We start from the raw sequence: 17,330 nt of genomic DNA, 5'->3' as shown, positions 1-17,330 counted from the left end.
ATAATTAAAGAGATAGAAAATTTATTTTTAACAACAATAAATGATTTAGGCTGAATGCAATTTACATGAACAACAACCCATTCAGATGGAATACTAAGAGACCCAGTTGAAATACGCCCCGAAAAGCTAATGTTAGTTACCAGTGTGGATATAGAACAGTTTGTTGGTATATGCCTGATGATGTCCACTATTCAGCTGCCTTCGACCAGAGACTACTGGAGTTCGGTATTAGGACACCCTAAAGTGAATTCGTTTATGTCCTGTAATCGCTTTGAAGAAATTAAACGTTTCTTACATTTCAATGATAACTCAACCCGAATTCCCTTTGGGAATTCGGGTCAGGTTGGCTATGATCCTCTCCATAAACTCAGGCGATTTCTTGTCCAACTTAGGGAACGACTATTGACAGTTCCGAAAGAGGAATATAATATGGCCGTCGACGAAAAGATAATACCTACTAAAAGCAGGTCTACAATGAAACAGTACCACTCAAAAAAGCCACATAAGGGATACAAGAACTTTGTCTTGAGCGGCAGTTCTGGTTTTGAGCGATACACAGGTGCTCATGTTTCTGAAACGGTAGATGGCAATTTGCCGAACATCAGCACTTCAAGCAATGATGTCGTCCGGCTTGCAAGAACCATTTGATAATACATCACTGCCACTTTTCACTTCCCTTCAAGATGCACTTCTTGGTTATTACAGGATCCAGATCAGATCACACAAATTTTATCACCGCATATTCGTTTATATTTTAGATATGACGACAGTCAATGCTTGGCTTTTAAATAGACGCAGAAATGCTGACGCTGATGCATGGTTGCCCCTTAATTTCAAAGTAGCTGTGGCGAAGCCCTCACTATGACCAATAAACCCAGCGCAGTCGCCCAACGCGGACGGCCATCCTCCAATCTTATCGAAAATACAATTCAAGAGAAGTCCAGAGGAGCTATTGCAATAGTGCCATCTCAGGATATTCGTCTTGCCCAGAAGTGATCCAGCTTCTGGTCATCCAGGCAGCGTTGCATAGTGCCTGAGTGCAATGGTAGATCCCACGTGCTATGCAGGAAATGTCAAGTCAACTTATGCTTGAATGAGAAGAGGAATTGTTTCCTGCTGTTTCATACTACTTAATACTTTTTATTGCAATTTCTGCTCATTGTGCCACATTTAAACCAAAGTGGAAAAACCTGATTTTCTTACGTATTTTTTAATAAATTGTAATTTGATAAAATACGTGTCTTTTTATTTATTTTTTTACGTAACATATTTTTTTGGCTTGAAAACAATAAAATCACGCAGTAAAGGGTTAAGTATTTATCTTTCATTACAATATTAAATCAGTATTTGATGTTTTGGACAAACTATATTATTGTACCTACATTTATCTCATGTAATTTCCAAAATAAACATAAAAAGAAGTAGAAGCAATATATTTGGTATTATAATACTTAAGATATTTTTTGGATATGGCATTGTGTGTACAAAATTTTATATTAGAAATATAAAAAGTTATTTGAATAAAGTTAGTTCTCTTAAAAAGAATCAATTGAACTTTAAAATTTGTTCAAAACAATTCTTTTTCAAATAATACAGCATTGGTCACATTAACTATTTATTAAATAAACAATCTAAAGCTTGATTCACTGTATAATAAGGAAAACTTTAATACTTGGGAGCGGGTGAATGCTCCTTGCTGTACTTAGGGTGAGATCTATAGTGCGCACTTGGACTTTGCTCAGACTTACCTTACGAAAAACTTTGCTTAGTGTACACTAAGGTTAAACTATGATTTCGTATTTATAGACATTTTAACGGTGAGATTAAGCTAAGCCCAAGCTAAGACAGAAAATGTCAAAATACAAATTGATGTTTCATTTCATGCAATACTTTGTTTATTATTCTTTAAAAAAGTAAACAATAACAAATATTTAAACATCTAAAACGGTACACATATATCTTCAATTTATTGTTATTTATGTATTCATTTATTTTATTATTGCAATAACTAGAAATTTACGAGTAACCTTTAGGAAATGTATTAATTATTTAAAGATGACAATAATTTTATTACGTAGAACGGATCGCAATGTTTTGACAACAGCAACAGAGCACTTGTATCAACTACCAACAATTGAAAATTTTAAACCACTTTTCTCTTTTCTGTTTGTATGAGCTTATAAGTGTTGTATATGTTCGGAACTAATAAAACCAAAATCCTTCCATCCTGTACGGTGAGAATGAATTCAAAAGAAGGAACCGTATTTTGAAACACACGGTATTAAATGTGATCCTGACGCTGATCATTACAAACTTGCAACCTTATAACAACAGAGGATCGCCAAACCTACCGCAATTGCAGATACTTATTGCATTAAGGCATAAAAATGCAACTGGATGTTTTCAGGTAATATTGTGTTCATAAATATGTATGGTTTTTCAATTTGATATATTATACCTCTTCTCAAATGATTTTAAATACATATGTTGAAGACTTTTGTCTTCTGACTTTCAGAAACATAACATATATGTGACTAATAATAATTTATTGACATTACAGATGGTGTGTGGTGATCTGAACAGCATAAGCCAATCTACAGTCTGTTTAATTATAAATAAAGTCTCTGCAGAGTTGAGTAAATTACTTCCTAGATTTGTAAATTTTCCAAGAAATATGAACATAGCCAAAACAAAGTTTGAAGAATTAGGAAGATCTAATACTCACCATGGCCTAAACAGTATAATCTGAGCTATTGACTGCACCCATATAAAAATTAATAGACCCAAAGGTATTGCTCACTCTGAAGCATACAGAAATAAAAAAGGGTATTTTTCTGTAAATGTGCAAGCAATAATAGGGCCTGATATGGAAATATTTGCTATAGTGACTAGGTGGCCTGGCAGTTCACACAACAGCAGGATATTTAGAAAATGCCTGTTTAAGTAGGTGACAGCGGTTATCCAGCACTTAACTTCATGTTAACAACACTTTTAAATCCAATGACAAGAGCTGACAATATTTATAATTATTCTCAAATAAGAACTAGGCATATTTTTTAAGGGTTTTTCGGAGTGTGAAAAAGGAAATTTCCATGTTTACAGCTAGGACTACAGTCAAAATTGACAAATACTGGTTATATATAATTATAGCTTGTGCTGTATTGCATAATATAGGTATACAGAGAGGGGATGCTTATGATGATGGTGATCTTGCTGACAGCAGAAGTTGAGTAACACAGAAACAATGAAAGATCTCCTACAGGTCTAGCATTCCGGCAATCTGTGATTGCACAATTTAACTAGGTAATTTGTTTGGTAATAAAGAATATCAAAACAAAACTTGTTTCATTTTAATCATTTATTTTCTGATTCTTTTTTTAAGTGTAATACATATTTCTAATACTAATTTATATTTTTGTTGAAGAAATTCTATTTCTAACAGATTTTTTAATTTCATATGTTCCACTCCTATCTCAAATTTTTTAGGGTAGTCAGGTAATAAATGGTAGAAGATTCAGGGAAACGCAAATAACAGGTGTGAAGCGAGAGACATCGGTTAGGTTATAGTTTGAATTTCGTTGTCACTATAATATGCCAGGGCTGCCAGGTGACATACAAAATCACACCAGTTATTTTTAAGATTTCTCAAAAATGGGGTTTGAACAATTACATAAATAATATAAATAAACAACAATAAATACCATAATAATGTGTAATTATTTTAATTTATGCATTTCATAGGTATTTATCAAGATCATTTATAATTTCTTTGAATTCAAATTCTATTTTCCCAAAGTCTATGGGAACTCCGATACAAAATGGCAACACCGTTCATTAAAAACCGACAAAAATAAAAAGTCCAGTAAAAGATATGATGGTAAAGCAAATTTTAGGCCATTATTTTTGTTAGGCTTATAGTCAAAGTTTTTGGTAAGTCGTCGATTTCGTGGACTTGGGATTAAGCTAAGCCAACACTCGGAGAGATTCGCAGTTTGCTCTATAAATACCGACTGTGTCTTAACTCGATAGTTAAGTCAGAGCAAAGTCTAAGTGCGCACTATAGATCTCACCCTAAGGGTGAGACTTTGCTCAGACTTAACTACAACCATTCTTTACTTTTTTAAAGGATAATAAAGAAGGTATTGCATGAAATGAAACATCAATTTCTGTCTTAGCTTGAGCTTAGCTTAATCTCACCGTTAAAATGTCTATAAATATACTAAATCATAGTTTAAACTTAGGGTGAGATCTATAGTGCGCACTTGGACTTTGCTCAGACTTACCTTACGAAAAACTTTGCTTAGTGTACACTAAGGTTAAACTATGATTTCGTATTTATAGACATTTTAACGGTGAGATTAAGCTAAGCCCAAGCTAAGACAGAAAATGTCAAAATACAAATTGATGTTTCATTTCATGCAATACTTTGTTTATTATCCTTTAAAAAAGTAAACAATAACAAATATTTAAACATCTAAAACGGTACACATATATCTTCAATTTATTGTTATTTATGTATTCATTTATTTTATTATTGCAATAACTAGAAATTTACGAGTAACCTTTAGAAAATGTATTAATTATTTAAAGATGACAATAATTTTATTACGTAGAACGGATCGCAATGTTTTGACAACAGCAACAGAGCACTTGTATAAACTATCAACAATTGAAAATTTTAAACCACTTTTTCTCTTTTCTGTTTCTGTTTCCAACCAAAATCCTTCCATCCTGTACGGTGAGAATGAATTCAAAAGAAGGAACCGTATTTTGAAACACACGGTATTAAATGTGATCCTGCCGCTGATCATTACAAACTTGCAACCTCATAACAACAGAGGATCGCCAAACCTACCGCAATTGCAAATACTTATTGCATTAAGGCATAAAAATGCAACTGGATGTTTTCAGGTAATATTGTGTTCATAAATATGTATGGTTTTTCAATTTGATATATTATACCTCTTCTCAAATGATTTTAAATACATATGTTGAAGACTTTTGTCTTCTGAATTTCAGAAACATAACATATATGTGACTAATAATAATTTATTGACATTACAGATGGTGTGTGGTGATCTGAAAGCCAGCATAAGCCAATCTACAGTCTGTTTAATTATAAATAAAGTCTCTGCAGAGTTGAGTAAATTACTTCCTAGATTTGTAAATTTTCCAAGAAATATGAACACAGCCAAAACGAAGTTTGAAGAATTAGGAAGATCTAATACTCACCATGGCCTAAACAGTATAATCGGAGCTATTGACTGCACCCATATAAAAATTAATAGACCCAAAGGTATCGCTCACTCTGAAGCATACAGAAATAAAAAAGGGTATTTTTCTGTAAATGTGCAAGCAATAATAGAGCCTGATATGGAAATATTTGCTATAGTGACTAGGTGGCCTGGCAGTTCACACAACAGCAGGATATTTAGAAAATGCCTGTTTTAGTAGGTGACAGCGGTTATCCAGCACTTAACTTCATGTTAACAACACTTTTAAATCCAATGACAAGAGCTGACAATATTTATAATTATTCTCAAATAAGAACTAGGCATATTTTTTAAAGATTTTTCGGAGTGTGAAAAAGGAAATTTCCATGGTTACAGCTAGGACTACAGTCAAAATTGACAAATACTAGTTATATATAATTATAGCTTGTGCTGTATTGCATAATATAGGTACATATACAGAGAGGGGATGCTTATGATGATGGTGATCTTGCTGACAGCAGAAGTTGAGTAACACAGAAACAATGAAAGATCTCCTACAGGTCTAGCATTCCGGCAATCTGTGATTGCTCAATTTAACTAGGTAATTTGTTTGGTAATAAAGAATATCAAAACAAAACTTGTTTCATTTTAATCATTTATTTTCTGATTCTTTTTTTAAGTGTAATACATATTTCTAATACTAATTTATATTTTTGTTGAAGAAATTCTATTTCTAACAGATTTTTTTAATTTCATATGTTCCACTCCTAACTCAAATTTTTTAGGGTAGTCAGGTAATAAATGGTAGAAGATTCAGGGAAACGAAAATAACAGATGTGAAGCGAGAGACATCGGTTAGGTTATAGTTTGAATTTCGTTGTCACTATAATATGCCAGGGCTGCCAGGTGACATACAAAATCACACCAGTTATTTTAAGATTTCTCAAAAATGGGGTTTGAACAATTACATAAATAATATAAATAAACAACAATAAATACCATAATAATGTGTAATTATTTTAATTCATGCATTTCATAGGTATTTATCAAGATCATTTATAATTTCTTTGAATTCAAATTCTATTTTTCCCAAAGTCTATGGAACTCCGATACAAAATGGCAACACCGTTCATTAAAAACCGACAAAAATAAAAAGTCCAGTAAAAGATATGATGGTAAAGCAAATTTTAGGCCATTATTTTTGTTAGGCTTATAGTCAAAGTTTTTGGTAAGTCGTCGATTTCGTGGACTTGGGATTAAGCTAAGCCAACACTCGGAGAGATTCGCAGTTTGCTCTATAAATACCGACTGTGTCTTAACTCGATAGTTAAGTCAGAGCAAAGTGCCATTTTGTATCGGAGTTCCATAGACTTTGGGAAAAATAGAATTTGAATTCAAAGAAATTTTAAATGATCTTGATAAATACCTATGAAATGCATGAAATAAAATAATTATACATTATTATGGTATCTATTGTTGTTTATTTACATTATTTATATAAGTGTTCAACCCCATTTTTGAGAGATCTTATAAATAACTGGTGTGATATCGTATCTGTCACCTGGCAGCCCTGGCATATTATAGTGACAACGAAATTCAAACTATAACCTAACCGAAGACTCGCTTCACATCTGTTATTTTCGTTTCCCTGAATCTTCTACCATTTATTACCTGACTACCCTAAAAAATTTGAGATAGGAGTGGAACATATAAAATTAAAAAATCTGTTAGAAATAGAATTTCTTCAACAAAAATATAAATTAGTATTAGAAATATGTATTACACTCAAAAAAAGAATCAGAAAATAAATGTTTAAAATGAAACAAGTTTTGTTTTGATATTCTTTATTACCGAACAAATTACCTAGTTAAATTGTGCAATCACAGATTGCCGGAATGCTAGACCTGTAGGAGATCTTTCATTGTTTCTGTGTTACTCAACTTCTGCTGTCAGCAAGATCACCATCATCATAAGCATAGGGGATGCTTATGACTCTATATACCTATATTATGCAATACAGCACAAGCTATAATTATATATAACTAGTATATTTTGTCAATTTTGACTGTAGTCCTAGCTGTAAACATGGAAATTTCCTTTTCTACACTCCGAAAACCCTTTCAACAATATGCCTAGTTCTTATTTGAGAATAATTATAATTATTGTCAGCTCTTGTCGTTGGATATAAAAGTGTTGTTAACATGAAGTTAAGTGCCGGATAACCGCTGTCACCTACTAAAACTCCTTCTAGTTCACCATTTAGCAGCCTTGCATACGCCTGGCAGTTTCTAAATATCCTGCTGTCGTGTGAACTGCCAGGCCACCTGGTCACTATATCAAATATTTCCATATCAGGCCCTATTATTGCTTGCACATTTACAGAAAATTACCCTTTTTTATTTCTGTATGCTTCAGAGTGAGCGATACCTTTGGGTCTATTAATTTTTATATGGGTGCAGTCAATAGCTCTGATTATACTGTTTAGGTCATGGTGAGTATTAGATCTTATTAATTCTTCAAACTTCCTTTTGGCTGTGTTCATATTTCTTGGAAAATTTACAAATCTAGGAAGTAATTTACTCAACTCTGCAGAGACTTTATTTATAATTAAACAGACTGTAGATTGGCTTATTCTGTTCAGATCACCACACACCATCTGTAATGTCAATGAATTATTATTAGTTACATATATGTTATGTTTCTGAAAGTCAGAAGACAAATGTCTTCAACATATAATGTATTTAAAATCATTTGAGAATACATAGGTACCTATAATATTCAAATCGAAAAACCATACATATTTATGAACACAATATTACCTGAAAACATCCAGTTGCATTTTTATGCCTTAATGCAAAAAGTATTTGCAATTGCGGTAGGTTTGGCGATCCTCTGTTGTTATAAGGTTGCAAGTTTGTAATGATCAGTGGCAGGATCACATTTAATACCGTGTGTTTCAAAATACGGTTCCTTCTTTTGAATTCATTCTCACCGTACAGGATGGAAGGATTTTGGTTGTATTCGTTCCGAACATATACAACACTTTAGGCAAAATTTTCAATTGTTGATATTTGATACAAGTGCTCTGTTGCTGTTGTCAAAACAATGCGATCCGTTCTACGTAACAAAATTATTGTCATCTTTAAATAATTAATACATTTTCTAAAGGTTACTCGTAAATTTCTAGTTATTGCAATAATAAAATAAATGAATACATAAATAACAATAAATTGAAGATATATGTGTACCGTTTTAGATGTTTAAATATTTGTTATTGTTTACTTTTTTAAAGGATAATAAACAAAGTATTGCATGAACTGAAACATCAATTTGTATTTTGACATTTGCTGTCTTAGCTTGGGATTAGCTTAATCTCACCGTTAAAATGTCTATAAATACGAAATCATAGTTTAACCTTAGTGTACACTAGGCAAAGTTTTTCGTAAGGTAAGTCTGAGCAAAGTCCAAGTGCGGACTATAGATCTCACCCTAAGTGGGCAACACTGAGGGTGAGATCTATAGTCCGCACTTGGACTTTACTCTGACTTAACTATCGAGCTAAGACACAGTCGGTATTTATAGAGCAAACTGCGAATCCCTCCCTAGTGTTGGCTTAGCTTAATCTCAAGTCCACGAAATCGACGACTTACCAAAAACTTTGACTATAAGCCTAACAAAAATAATGGCCTAAAATTTGCTCTACCATCATATCTTTTACTGGACTTTTTATTTTTGTCGGTTTTTAATGAACGGTGTTGCCATTTGGTATCAGAGTTCCATAGACTTTGGGAAAAATAGAATTTGAATTCAAAGAAATTTTAAATGATCTTGATAAATACCTATGAAATGCATGAAATAAAATAATTATACATTATTATGGTATCTATTGTTGTTTATTTACATTATTTATATAAGTGTTCAACCCCATTTTTGAGAGATCTTATAAATAACTGGTGTGATATCGTATCTGTCACCTGGCAGCCCTGGCATATTATAGTGACAACGAAATTCAAACTATAACCTAACCGATGACTCTCGCTTCACATCTGTTATTTTCGTTTCCCTGAATCTTCTACCATTTATTACCTGACTACCCTAAAAAATTTGAGATAGGAGTGGAACATATAAAATTAAAAAATCTGTTAGAAATAGAATTTCTTCAACAAAAATATAAATTAGTATTAGAAATATGTATTACACTCAAAAAAAGAATCAGAAAATAAATGTTTAAAATGAAACAAGTTTTGTTTTGATATTCTTTATTACCGAACAAATTACCTAGTTAAATTGTGCAATCACAGATTGCCGGAATGCTAGACCTGTAGGAGATCTTTCATTGTTTCTGTGTTACTCAACTTCTGCTGTCAGCAAGATCACCATCATCATAAGCATAGGGGATGCTTATGACTCTATATACCTATATTATGCAATACAGCACAAGCTATAATTATATATAACTAGTATATTTTGTCAATTTTGACTGTAGTCCTAGCTGTAAACATGGAAATTTCCTTTTCTACACTCCGAAAACCCTTTCAACAATATGCCTAGTTCTTATTTGAGAATAATTATAATTATTGTCAGCTCTTGTCGTTGGATATAAAAGTGTTGTTAACATGAAGTTAAGTGCCGGATAACCGCTGTCACCTACTAAAACTCCTTCTAGTTCACCATTTAGCAGCCTTGCATACGCCTGGCAGTTTCTAAATATCCTGCTGTCGTGTGAACTGCCAGGCCACCTGGTCACTATATCAAATATTTCCATATCAGGCCCTATTATTGCTTGCACATTTACAGAAAATTACCCTTTTTTATTTCTGTATGCTTCAGAGTGAGCGATACCTTTGGGTCTATTAATTTTTATATGGGTGCAGTCAATAGCTCTGATTATACTGTTTAGGTCATGGTGAGTATTAGATCTTATTAATTCTTCAAACTTCCTTTTGGCTGTGTTCATATTTCTTGGAAAATTTACAAATCTAGGAAGTAATTTACTCAACTCTGCAGAGACTTTATTTATAATTAAACAGACTGTAGATTGGCTTATTCTGTTCAGATCACCACACACCATCTGTAATGTCAATGAATTATTATTAGTTACATATATGTTATGTTTCTGAAAGTCAGAAGACAAATGTCTTCAACATATAATGTATTTAAAATCATTTGAGAATACATAGGTACCTATAATATTCAAATCGAAAAACCATACATATTTATGAATACAATATTACCTGAAAACATCCAGTTGCATTTTTATGCCTTAATGCAAAAAGTATTTGCAATTGCGGTAGGTTTGGCGATCCTCTGTTGTTATAAGGTTGCAAGTTTGTAATGATCAGTGGCAGGATCACATTTAATACCGTGTGTTTCAAAATACGGTTCCTTCTTTTGAATTCATTCTCACCGTACAGGATGGAAGGATTTTGGTTGTATTCGTTCCGAACATATACAACACTTTAGGCAAAATTTTCAATTGTTGATATTTGATACAAGTGCTCTGTTGCTGTTGTCAAAACAATGCGATCCGTTCTACGTAACAAAATTATTGTCATCTTTAAATAATTAATACATTTTCTAAAGGTTACTCGTAAATTTCTAGTTATTGCAATAATAAAATAAATGAATACATAAATAACAATAAATTGAAGATATATGTGTACCGTTTTAGATGTTTAAATATTTGTTATTGTTTACTTTTTTAAAGGATAATAAACAAAGTATTGCATGAACTGAAACATCAATTTGTATTTTGACATTTGCTGTCTTAGCTTGGGCTTAGCTTAATCTCACCGTTAAAATGTCTATAAATACGAAATCATAGTTTAACCTTAGTGTACACTAGGCAAAGTTTTTCGTAAGGTAAGTCTGAGCAAAGTCCAAGTGCGGACTATAGATCTCACCCTGAGCGTCAGTCTTGAATAAACGTTTGCAGAGTGCACGTGTCTTTGATTTATCAGTGGCGACGAGGATAAAAAATTCACATAAATTTGAAAATTAATTAAACTGTGTTGAGAAATTATAATGATTGGTCAAATTAGTGCATTTGACGTTAAAAACGGCAATTGGTCGGCATATGTTGAACGGGTGGAGATGTATTTTGTGGCAAATAGAATAGAAGATGGCGTCAAATTACCCACGCTTATAGCGGTAATGGGGGAAGATAGCTACGACTTGCTATCTACGTTGGCCAGTCCGAAGAAACCTTCGAGTCTAACTTTCAAAGAAGTTGTGAATTTAATGGAAACGCATTTGCAGCCGAAACCTTCAATATTAGCGGAGCGTTACAGATTTCGTCAAAGAAGGCAGCAAGAAAACGAATCGATTGCCGACTACGTGGCGGACTTAAAAAAATTATCACGGTTTTGTGATTTCTCAACAACACTAGAAGATAATATTAGAGATCAATTTGTGTACGGGCTTAAAAGTGAATCAACAAGACAGAGGCTGTTTGCCGAGGAGAATCTTTGTTATAAAAAAGCCGTGTCGCTCGCGATAAACCTTGAGGCGGCGGAACGTGACGCGGGCGTTGTGGATCGTTCACTCATTGTGGAGCAAGTAAATAAAATGCAAATACGTGAGTGTAAAGCATGTGGGGACACAAATCATCGCTGGGAAGATTGTGTCTACAAAAATTTTGTGTGCAGCCTCTGCAAAACGACAGGCCATCTCCGTCGTATGTGTACGGGACGAGAGAAGACTGGGGCACGCGGTGAGGGCGTGATGAACAGCTACGGGTACAGTGGCAGATCGCGCGGGTGGCGCGGGAAGCGTGGCGGTCGATCACGTGGCGCCGGGCGCGGGGCCGGACAAGGAGCCCCCGCCGACACCTACTGGCTGCAGGGAGCCGCCGGATGCGAGGCTGGACCGGTGGCCAAAGCGGCGCCGGCGAGCGAGGTGCGCCAGCAAGAGGAAGTAGACTACACGGATGAGGAGCCGATCTATCAGATGTCCTTAGCTAAGTACAAACCGGTGTGTATTTCCTTGTTAGTGAACGATACATTGTTGAATATGGAAATAGATACTGGGTCCGCTTTATCCTGTATTAGTAAAAGTACATTTTTAAAATACTTTAACAAATTAAAGTTAAGGTCATGCAGGTTAAAATTAAAGTTTTATGACGGGGCTACCATTGAACCATTAGGATATTTAGAAATCAGTGTAAAATATGGCAACATATGTAAAGTTTTGGACCTTTATGTTATCGACAATGGCTGTACCAATACTTCACAAAAATTGATTTATCGCAGGCTTATAATCAACTTGAACTAGATTCAGAATCAAAAGCGTACACTGTAATCAATACACATAAGGGGCTTTTTAAATATAATCGCTTAGTATATGGCTTAGCTTCAAGTCCAGGAATATTTCAAAAATTTATGGCAAATTTGTTCAAAGATATTCCAGATGTGATTACGTTCTACGACGATATATTGCTAAAAAGTAGGTATTTTAAAAGTCATTTGGAAACAATAGAGAAAGTCTTTAGTATTTTGCAAAACAACGGGTTAAAAATTAAGAAAAACAAATGTAATTTTTTGGCTTCCGAAGTTAAGTACTTAGGATACATTATAGATAAAGATGGTATAAGAGTGGACCCAGACAAAGTAAAAGCAATTGTAGGTATGGTTTATCCAAAGAACGTATCTGAGTTAAAATCGTTTTTAGGAATGGTTAATTTCTATGGAAAATTCATAAAAAATTTGAGCACTCATCTGGCTCCTTTATATGAGCTATTAAAGGCAGGTAAACAGTTTATTTGGTCTAAGGAGAGTAGTTTAGCATTTAACAAAGTAAAGAAATTGTTATGTAGTTCTAGTGCATTTTGATATATCTGCAGAGTCCATAGTGACCTGTGACGCAAGTTCGTATGGCGTGGGCTGTGTGTTAGCGTCGCGCGCGCCTAACGGTTCGGAGCGGGTCGTGGCCTATGCCTCGCGCTCACTCACTCCTGCGGAGAGACACTACAGCCAAATACATAAGGAAGCCCTCGCTATTATATTTGCTGTTGATAAATTCCATCAATACTTATATGGTCGGAAGTTTACATTAAAAACAGATCATAAACCACTAGTAAGCATTTTCGGTCCGAATTCAGCAGTACCTTGTACAGCAGCGAGTAGGTTGCAAAGATGGGCTATCAAGTTATCAGCATATGATTTTAATATTGAGTATATTAAAACCGACAAAAACACAGCAGATGCACTATCGCGATTAATTACAGCACATAAAGAGATAGGTGAAGATACTTTGCCAGAGCAAACATATCTGCATTTTGCGACAGAGGCTCTTCTTCTGGACTACTCAGTTTTAAAAAAAGAAACCTTGTCTGACCCGATATTATCAAGAGTGTTAACTTATATTAGAGATGGTTGGCCGGTAGGAAATGAAATCAAAGAATTAAAACCATATTTTAATAGAAAAAATGAACTTTACACCGAACTAGGTTGTATTTTATGGGGCCATAGGTTAGTCATTCCAGCTTCATGTAGGAATAAAGTATTAGTAGAATTGCATGATACCCATATGGGTATTGTTAAAACTAAGTCGTTAGCAAGAAGCTATGTCTGGTGGCCTGGGGTAGATGAAAGTATTCAAGCAATATGTCAGTCTTGTGAAGTGTGCGGTGCGGTCGCAAATGCTCCACCTTCACACACGCCACAGGCCTGGCCATGGCCAAGTAGACCTTGGTCCAGAATTCACATAGATTTTTTGGGACCTATTTCCGGTGTAACTTATTTTATAATAGTAGATTCTTGCTCTAAATGGATTGAAGCAATCAGAATGAAAAGCACAAAAGCAGATTCTGTAATTGCTGTTCTTAGAGATAATTTTGCTCGCTTTGGTTTAGTAAAACAAGTGGTTAGTGACAACGGTCCACCTTTCACTAGTAAGGAATTTGAATTGTTCATGAAAAGAAATAAAATTGAGCATATTTTCTCAGCCCCGTATCATCCGGCTTCAAATGGAGCAGCGGAAAACGCAGTTAAGATATGTAAGAGAGTCATAAAAAAAGCGGTTAATCAAAAACTAGACCCGGACATAGCACTTTCTCGATTTTTATTAGCCTATAGAAATACGGAGCATTACACTACAGGAGAGAGTCCTGCTAAAATTCTGTTGGGCAGGGATTTACGTATGCGTTTAGATGCCTTAAAGCCTTCACGCGAGACGAGAGTTCAATCGCACCAAGCTCGCAGTGAGGAGTTTGCGGGGGGAGCGCGGCGTCAACTTACACCCGGTGACCCGGTGTGGTACCGCGACTACCGCTCTCGGGACAAGTGGCTAGCAGGCCAGCTGACGGATAGGTTAGGAACCACTGACTACAAAGTTAAATCTGTTCTCGGAACCGAAGTACAAAGACATATCGATCAATTAAGGTTTAGAAAGGCCAAAGTAGTTGATAGTAATACAGGGAACATAAATCGTCAACCTTCACATGTTAATCCAAAACCTAAGTCCCGAAGTTCATTAGCTTTTCCAACATCAGAGAGCCCAGAACGAGACCCCGATTCTATGACAGCGTCGTCTGCCACAGCTGATATGTTGACGTCACCTAAAACGGTTCGTAATCAAAGAGCATCCCACAATGAAATGAGCAGCCCAGATGGCAATACGTCACGTCAGGAAGCTATCACCGCCGTCACCGTGTCAGCAGTGTCCACGCCCGGGGGACCGATTCAAGATAATGTAGTCTACAGGGAGTTAACGTCTGATCAACAAACAGACAGAATTAGTAGGATTCGTAGACCCCCTCGTAGATACGGTGTCGAAGATGTTTTTTTTTTCAGGTAGCATATAAGCATCTTAGATTATTTTTTAAAATTAAACTTATTTTTTTTTTTATCTTTTCACATGTATGTCAATGTAAATTGTTATATTCTTGTAACAAGTAGAGATTTAGACCATTAAATATAAATGTGGTATGTTGTAGTAGTAGGTAAATCTTTAAAATAGATTGCAGCTGTTTATTTTTAAGTTTTTTTTGTCATCTTTAATAAAAGTGTTAATTTCGGTAAATAGGGAGAGAGGTAGGTAGGTACTGAGGTAGCTTACATAGAAATATACTTATTGTTTTGTTTTTTTAGAATTAGCTATGAGTAAATAGTTGTGACACATTGGATATACTTACCTAAACGGTTTCCTTATGTAAATTGTGTGTACTGCCGTATTAAGTGAGTGTTTAATAAAATAAAACGTTAATTCTGAGGGTTTGTTAAAATTCCAATCAGTAGTAAAGTAGTAGTAAATCTACACCTGACTACATATATAAATTAACTTTTAATTATTCCAGCCGACGGTTACAAAGAAAGAAGCACCTCCTCGGCCCCCTCCGCCCACGCCCTCAGTCAGTACACTACCATACCCCGCCCAGCCTCAGGGCATGCCGCTCCCGTATGGTGCTCCAGCTGCGCCGTACCCAGTGTACGCCCCCATGCCGGCCATGTACAACCCGTACGCTACGCTACCCTACCCCCATCACATGAGAGCTGCGCCACCACCACAGCAGTACCAGCCCTACCAGTACCCGCCCTACCAGTACCCGCCACCACCTGGCTACCCGCACGCGCCATCTGCCGGATACAACCCCTACCCACAGTAATCGCGACTGATACTTTCAATTTATATAGAATATTGAGTTAAAAATGTTAAATTTTATTGTGTTGACTCGCTCACAAATGTTTTGAATCAATTAAAATTATTTTAAGAAATTACTAGAATTAGGTGTGTTTAATCTGTGGTAGGTGCTACAACTGTTGAACAGTTTGAGCTTTTTCTAATACAGGACTCAATGCCTAGGTAATAAATAGGCTTTGGCATAATATGTATGTTATTCTTATTTACAAAATAATGAAAAATAACTTAAACAATTCTGTTAGTGGGTAGCCCATCACCTAAACATGGGATTGTACAGGTGCTCTAATAATGGCAAGTTCTATTTTTACATCTTGTCTGTGGAAAATATGGAGCAGACATCTTACAGGTTACTGAAAAATTAACTTTTTTTTTGTCTCAATGTGAGTCTTAATATGACCCAAGTAATGGTTCAGGCTCAATTTTATCTGGTATTAGTAACATTTATATTCTGTACCTAACATGAATTATTTTAATAAAAGCAAATAATTAATTAAAAAATGGTTAATTTATAAATAATTATTATATAATAAATTATATTTTATATTCTTATTGATTTTTTATTGTGATCCTAAACACCATGTAGAAAAAATAGTAAGGTTTTTTTTGTAACACAACCTTAAACAAGAGGTTGTCCTTAAGAATAGCATGTTTATAATTGGAAAATGTCCAGGAGTTGATTTTCATAATAATTTTAATTAAAAAAAAATATTTTAAGAGACGAGCTAAAGAAGTCATAAGCATATATTTTTACTAAAACTAAATACCAACCCTCCTAACAGTTAAATTTATAATTCTTAACCCTTTACTTCATTTTGGTACAAATATGATCCACACCGTTCTTTGATCAGTATTTCCTAGTCGTATAAATAAATCTTCGTTTTCTGCAAGAAGGATCATAAACGGTACGTTCGATTCTATACTTAATACTAAGAACACCATTTCTGGGTGAATAGCTGCGCTAAAAATTAGTTGCAAGTTAGAAGGACATATTTCGACCGGTGCCCCGCGTGAATGTGTTTTTCAAAATTAGTTTAAAAATAGTTACCATCGCAATTTCTATTAGTAAAAATACGTAACGTTGCTAAAATATTGCAAGTCATCTGGACAAGGTAAGGTTTTCTGTTTTTTTATGGTTTTACTCTGTGAAAATGTTATTTTTAAGTCTAGACTAAATATGAGGAAACATGCAGAAATGTTCCTTTTTACTGTTGGTTTATATTTGGTACATCGTGCATTAACGTCATACTTGCGGACTGTGGTTTTTATTTTAATGTAAGGGAGTGGGTTCGATTCTCGCATGAAAAACATTTTTAATAATTAAAGAGATAGAAAATTTATTTTTAACATCAATAAATGATTTAGGCTGAATGCAATTTACATGAACAACAACCCATTCGGATGGAATACTAAGAGACCCAGTTGAAATACGCCCCGAAAAGCTAATGTTAGCTACCAGTGTGGATATAGAACAGTTTGTTG

General features: G+C 34.6%; 1 protein-coding gene and 4 long non-coding RNA genes across 5 annotated transcripts; 3 read left to right on the top strand and 2 right to left on the bottom strand.

The window, feature by feature from the left end:
- The first annotated feature begins 2,147 nt into the window (after positions 1–2,147).
- On the top strand, positions 2,148–3,339 carry LOC125049529. Its single transcript, XR_007117020.1, has 2 exons — positions 2,148–2,407; positions 2,561–3,339. It is a non-coding gene; the product is annotated as an uncharacterized LOC125049529 (long non-coding RNA).
- Positions 3,340–4,495: 1,156 nt separating this feature from the next.
- Positions 4,496–5,850, top strand: LOC125049530. Its single transcript, XR_007117021.1, has 2 exons — positions 4,496–4,911; positions 5,065–5,850. It is a non-coding gene; the product is annotated as an uncharacterized LOC125049530 (long non-coding RNA).
- Positions 5,851–7,040: 1,190 nt separating this feature from the next.
- On the bottom strand, positions 7,041–8,457 carry LOC125049528. Its single transcript, XR_007117019.1, has 2 exons — positions 8,033–8,457; positions 7,041–7,869 (listed from the first exon to the last, which is right to left on the bottom strand). It is a non-coding gene; the product is annotated as an uncharacterized LOC125049528 (long non-coding RNA).
- A 998-nt stretch (positions 8,458–9,455) lies between these two features.
- On the bottom strand, positions 9,456–10,872 carry LOC125049527. Its single transcript, XR_007117018.1, has 2 exons — positions 10,448–10,872; positions 9,456–10,284 (listed from the first exon to the last, which is right to left on the bottom strand). It is a non-coding gene; the product is annotated as an uncharacterized LOC125049527 (long non-coding RNA).
- Positions 10,873–11,122: 250 nt separating this feature from the next.
- On the top strand, positions 11,123–16,400 carry LOC125049523. The gene is made up of 2 exons (XM_047648871.1): positions 11,123–12,185; positions 15,508–16,400. The coding sequence occupies exons 1-2, from the start codon at positions 11,238–11,240 to the stop codon at positions 15,814–15,816; spliced, it is 1,257 nt and encodes a 418-aa protein (XP_047504827.1). The 5' UTR covers positions 11,123–11,237; the 3' UTR covers positions 15,817–16,400.
- The last annotated feature ends 930 nt before the right edge of the window (positions 16,401–17,330 follow it).

The sequence above is a fragment of the Pieris napi genome, chromosome 5 (assembly GCF_905475465.1).
Source record: "Pieris napi chromosome 5, ilPieNapi1.2, whole genome shotgun sequence".
NCBI lineage: Eukaryota > Metazoa > Arthropoda > Insecta > Lepidoptera > Pieridae > Pieris > Pieris napi.
The sequence above is the reverse complement of the archived record's forward strand: the minus strand, read 5'-3'. Positions and strand labels throughout refer to the sequence as shown.

Bases quoted from the DNA above. Each gene is read 5' to 3' on its own strand.
- LOC125049523 (XM_047648871.1), top strand. From the start codon at position 11,238: ATGATTGGTCAAATTAGTGCATTTGACGTTAAAAACGGCAATTGGTCG. The intron at 12,186-15,507 runs GTGTGTATTTCC...TAATTATTCCAG, and splicing joins CCTTAGCTAAGTACAAACCG to CCGACGGTTACAAAGAAAGA.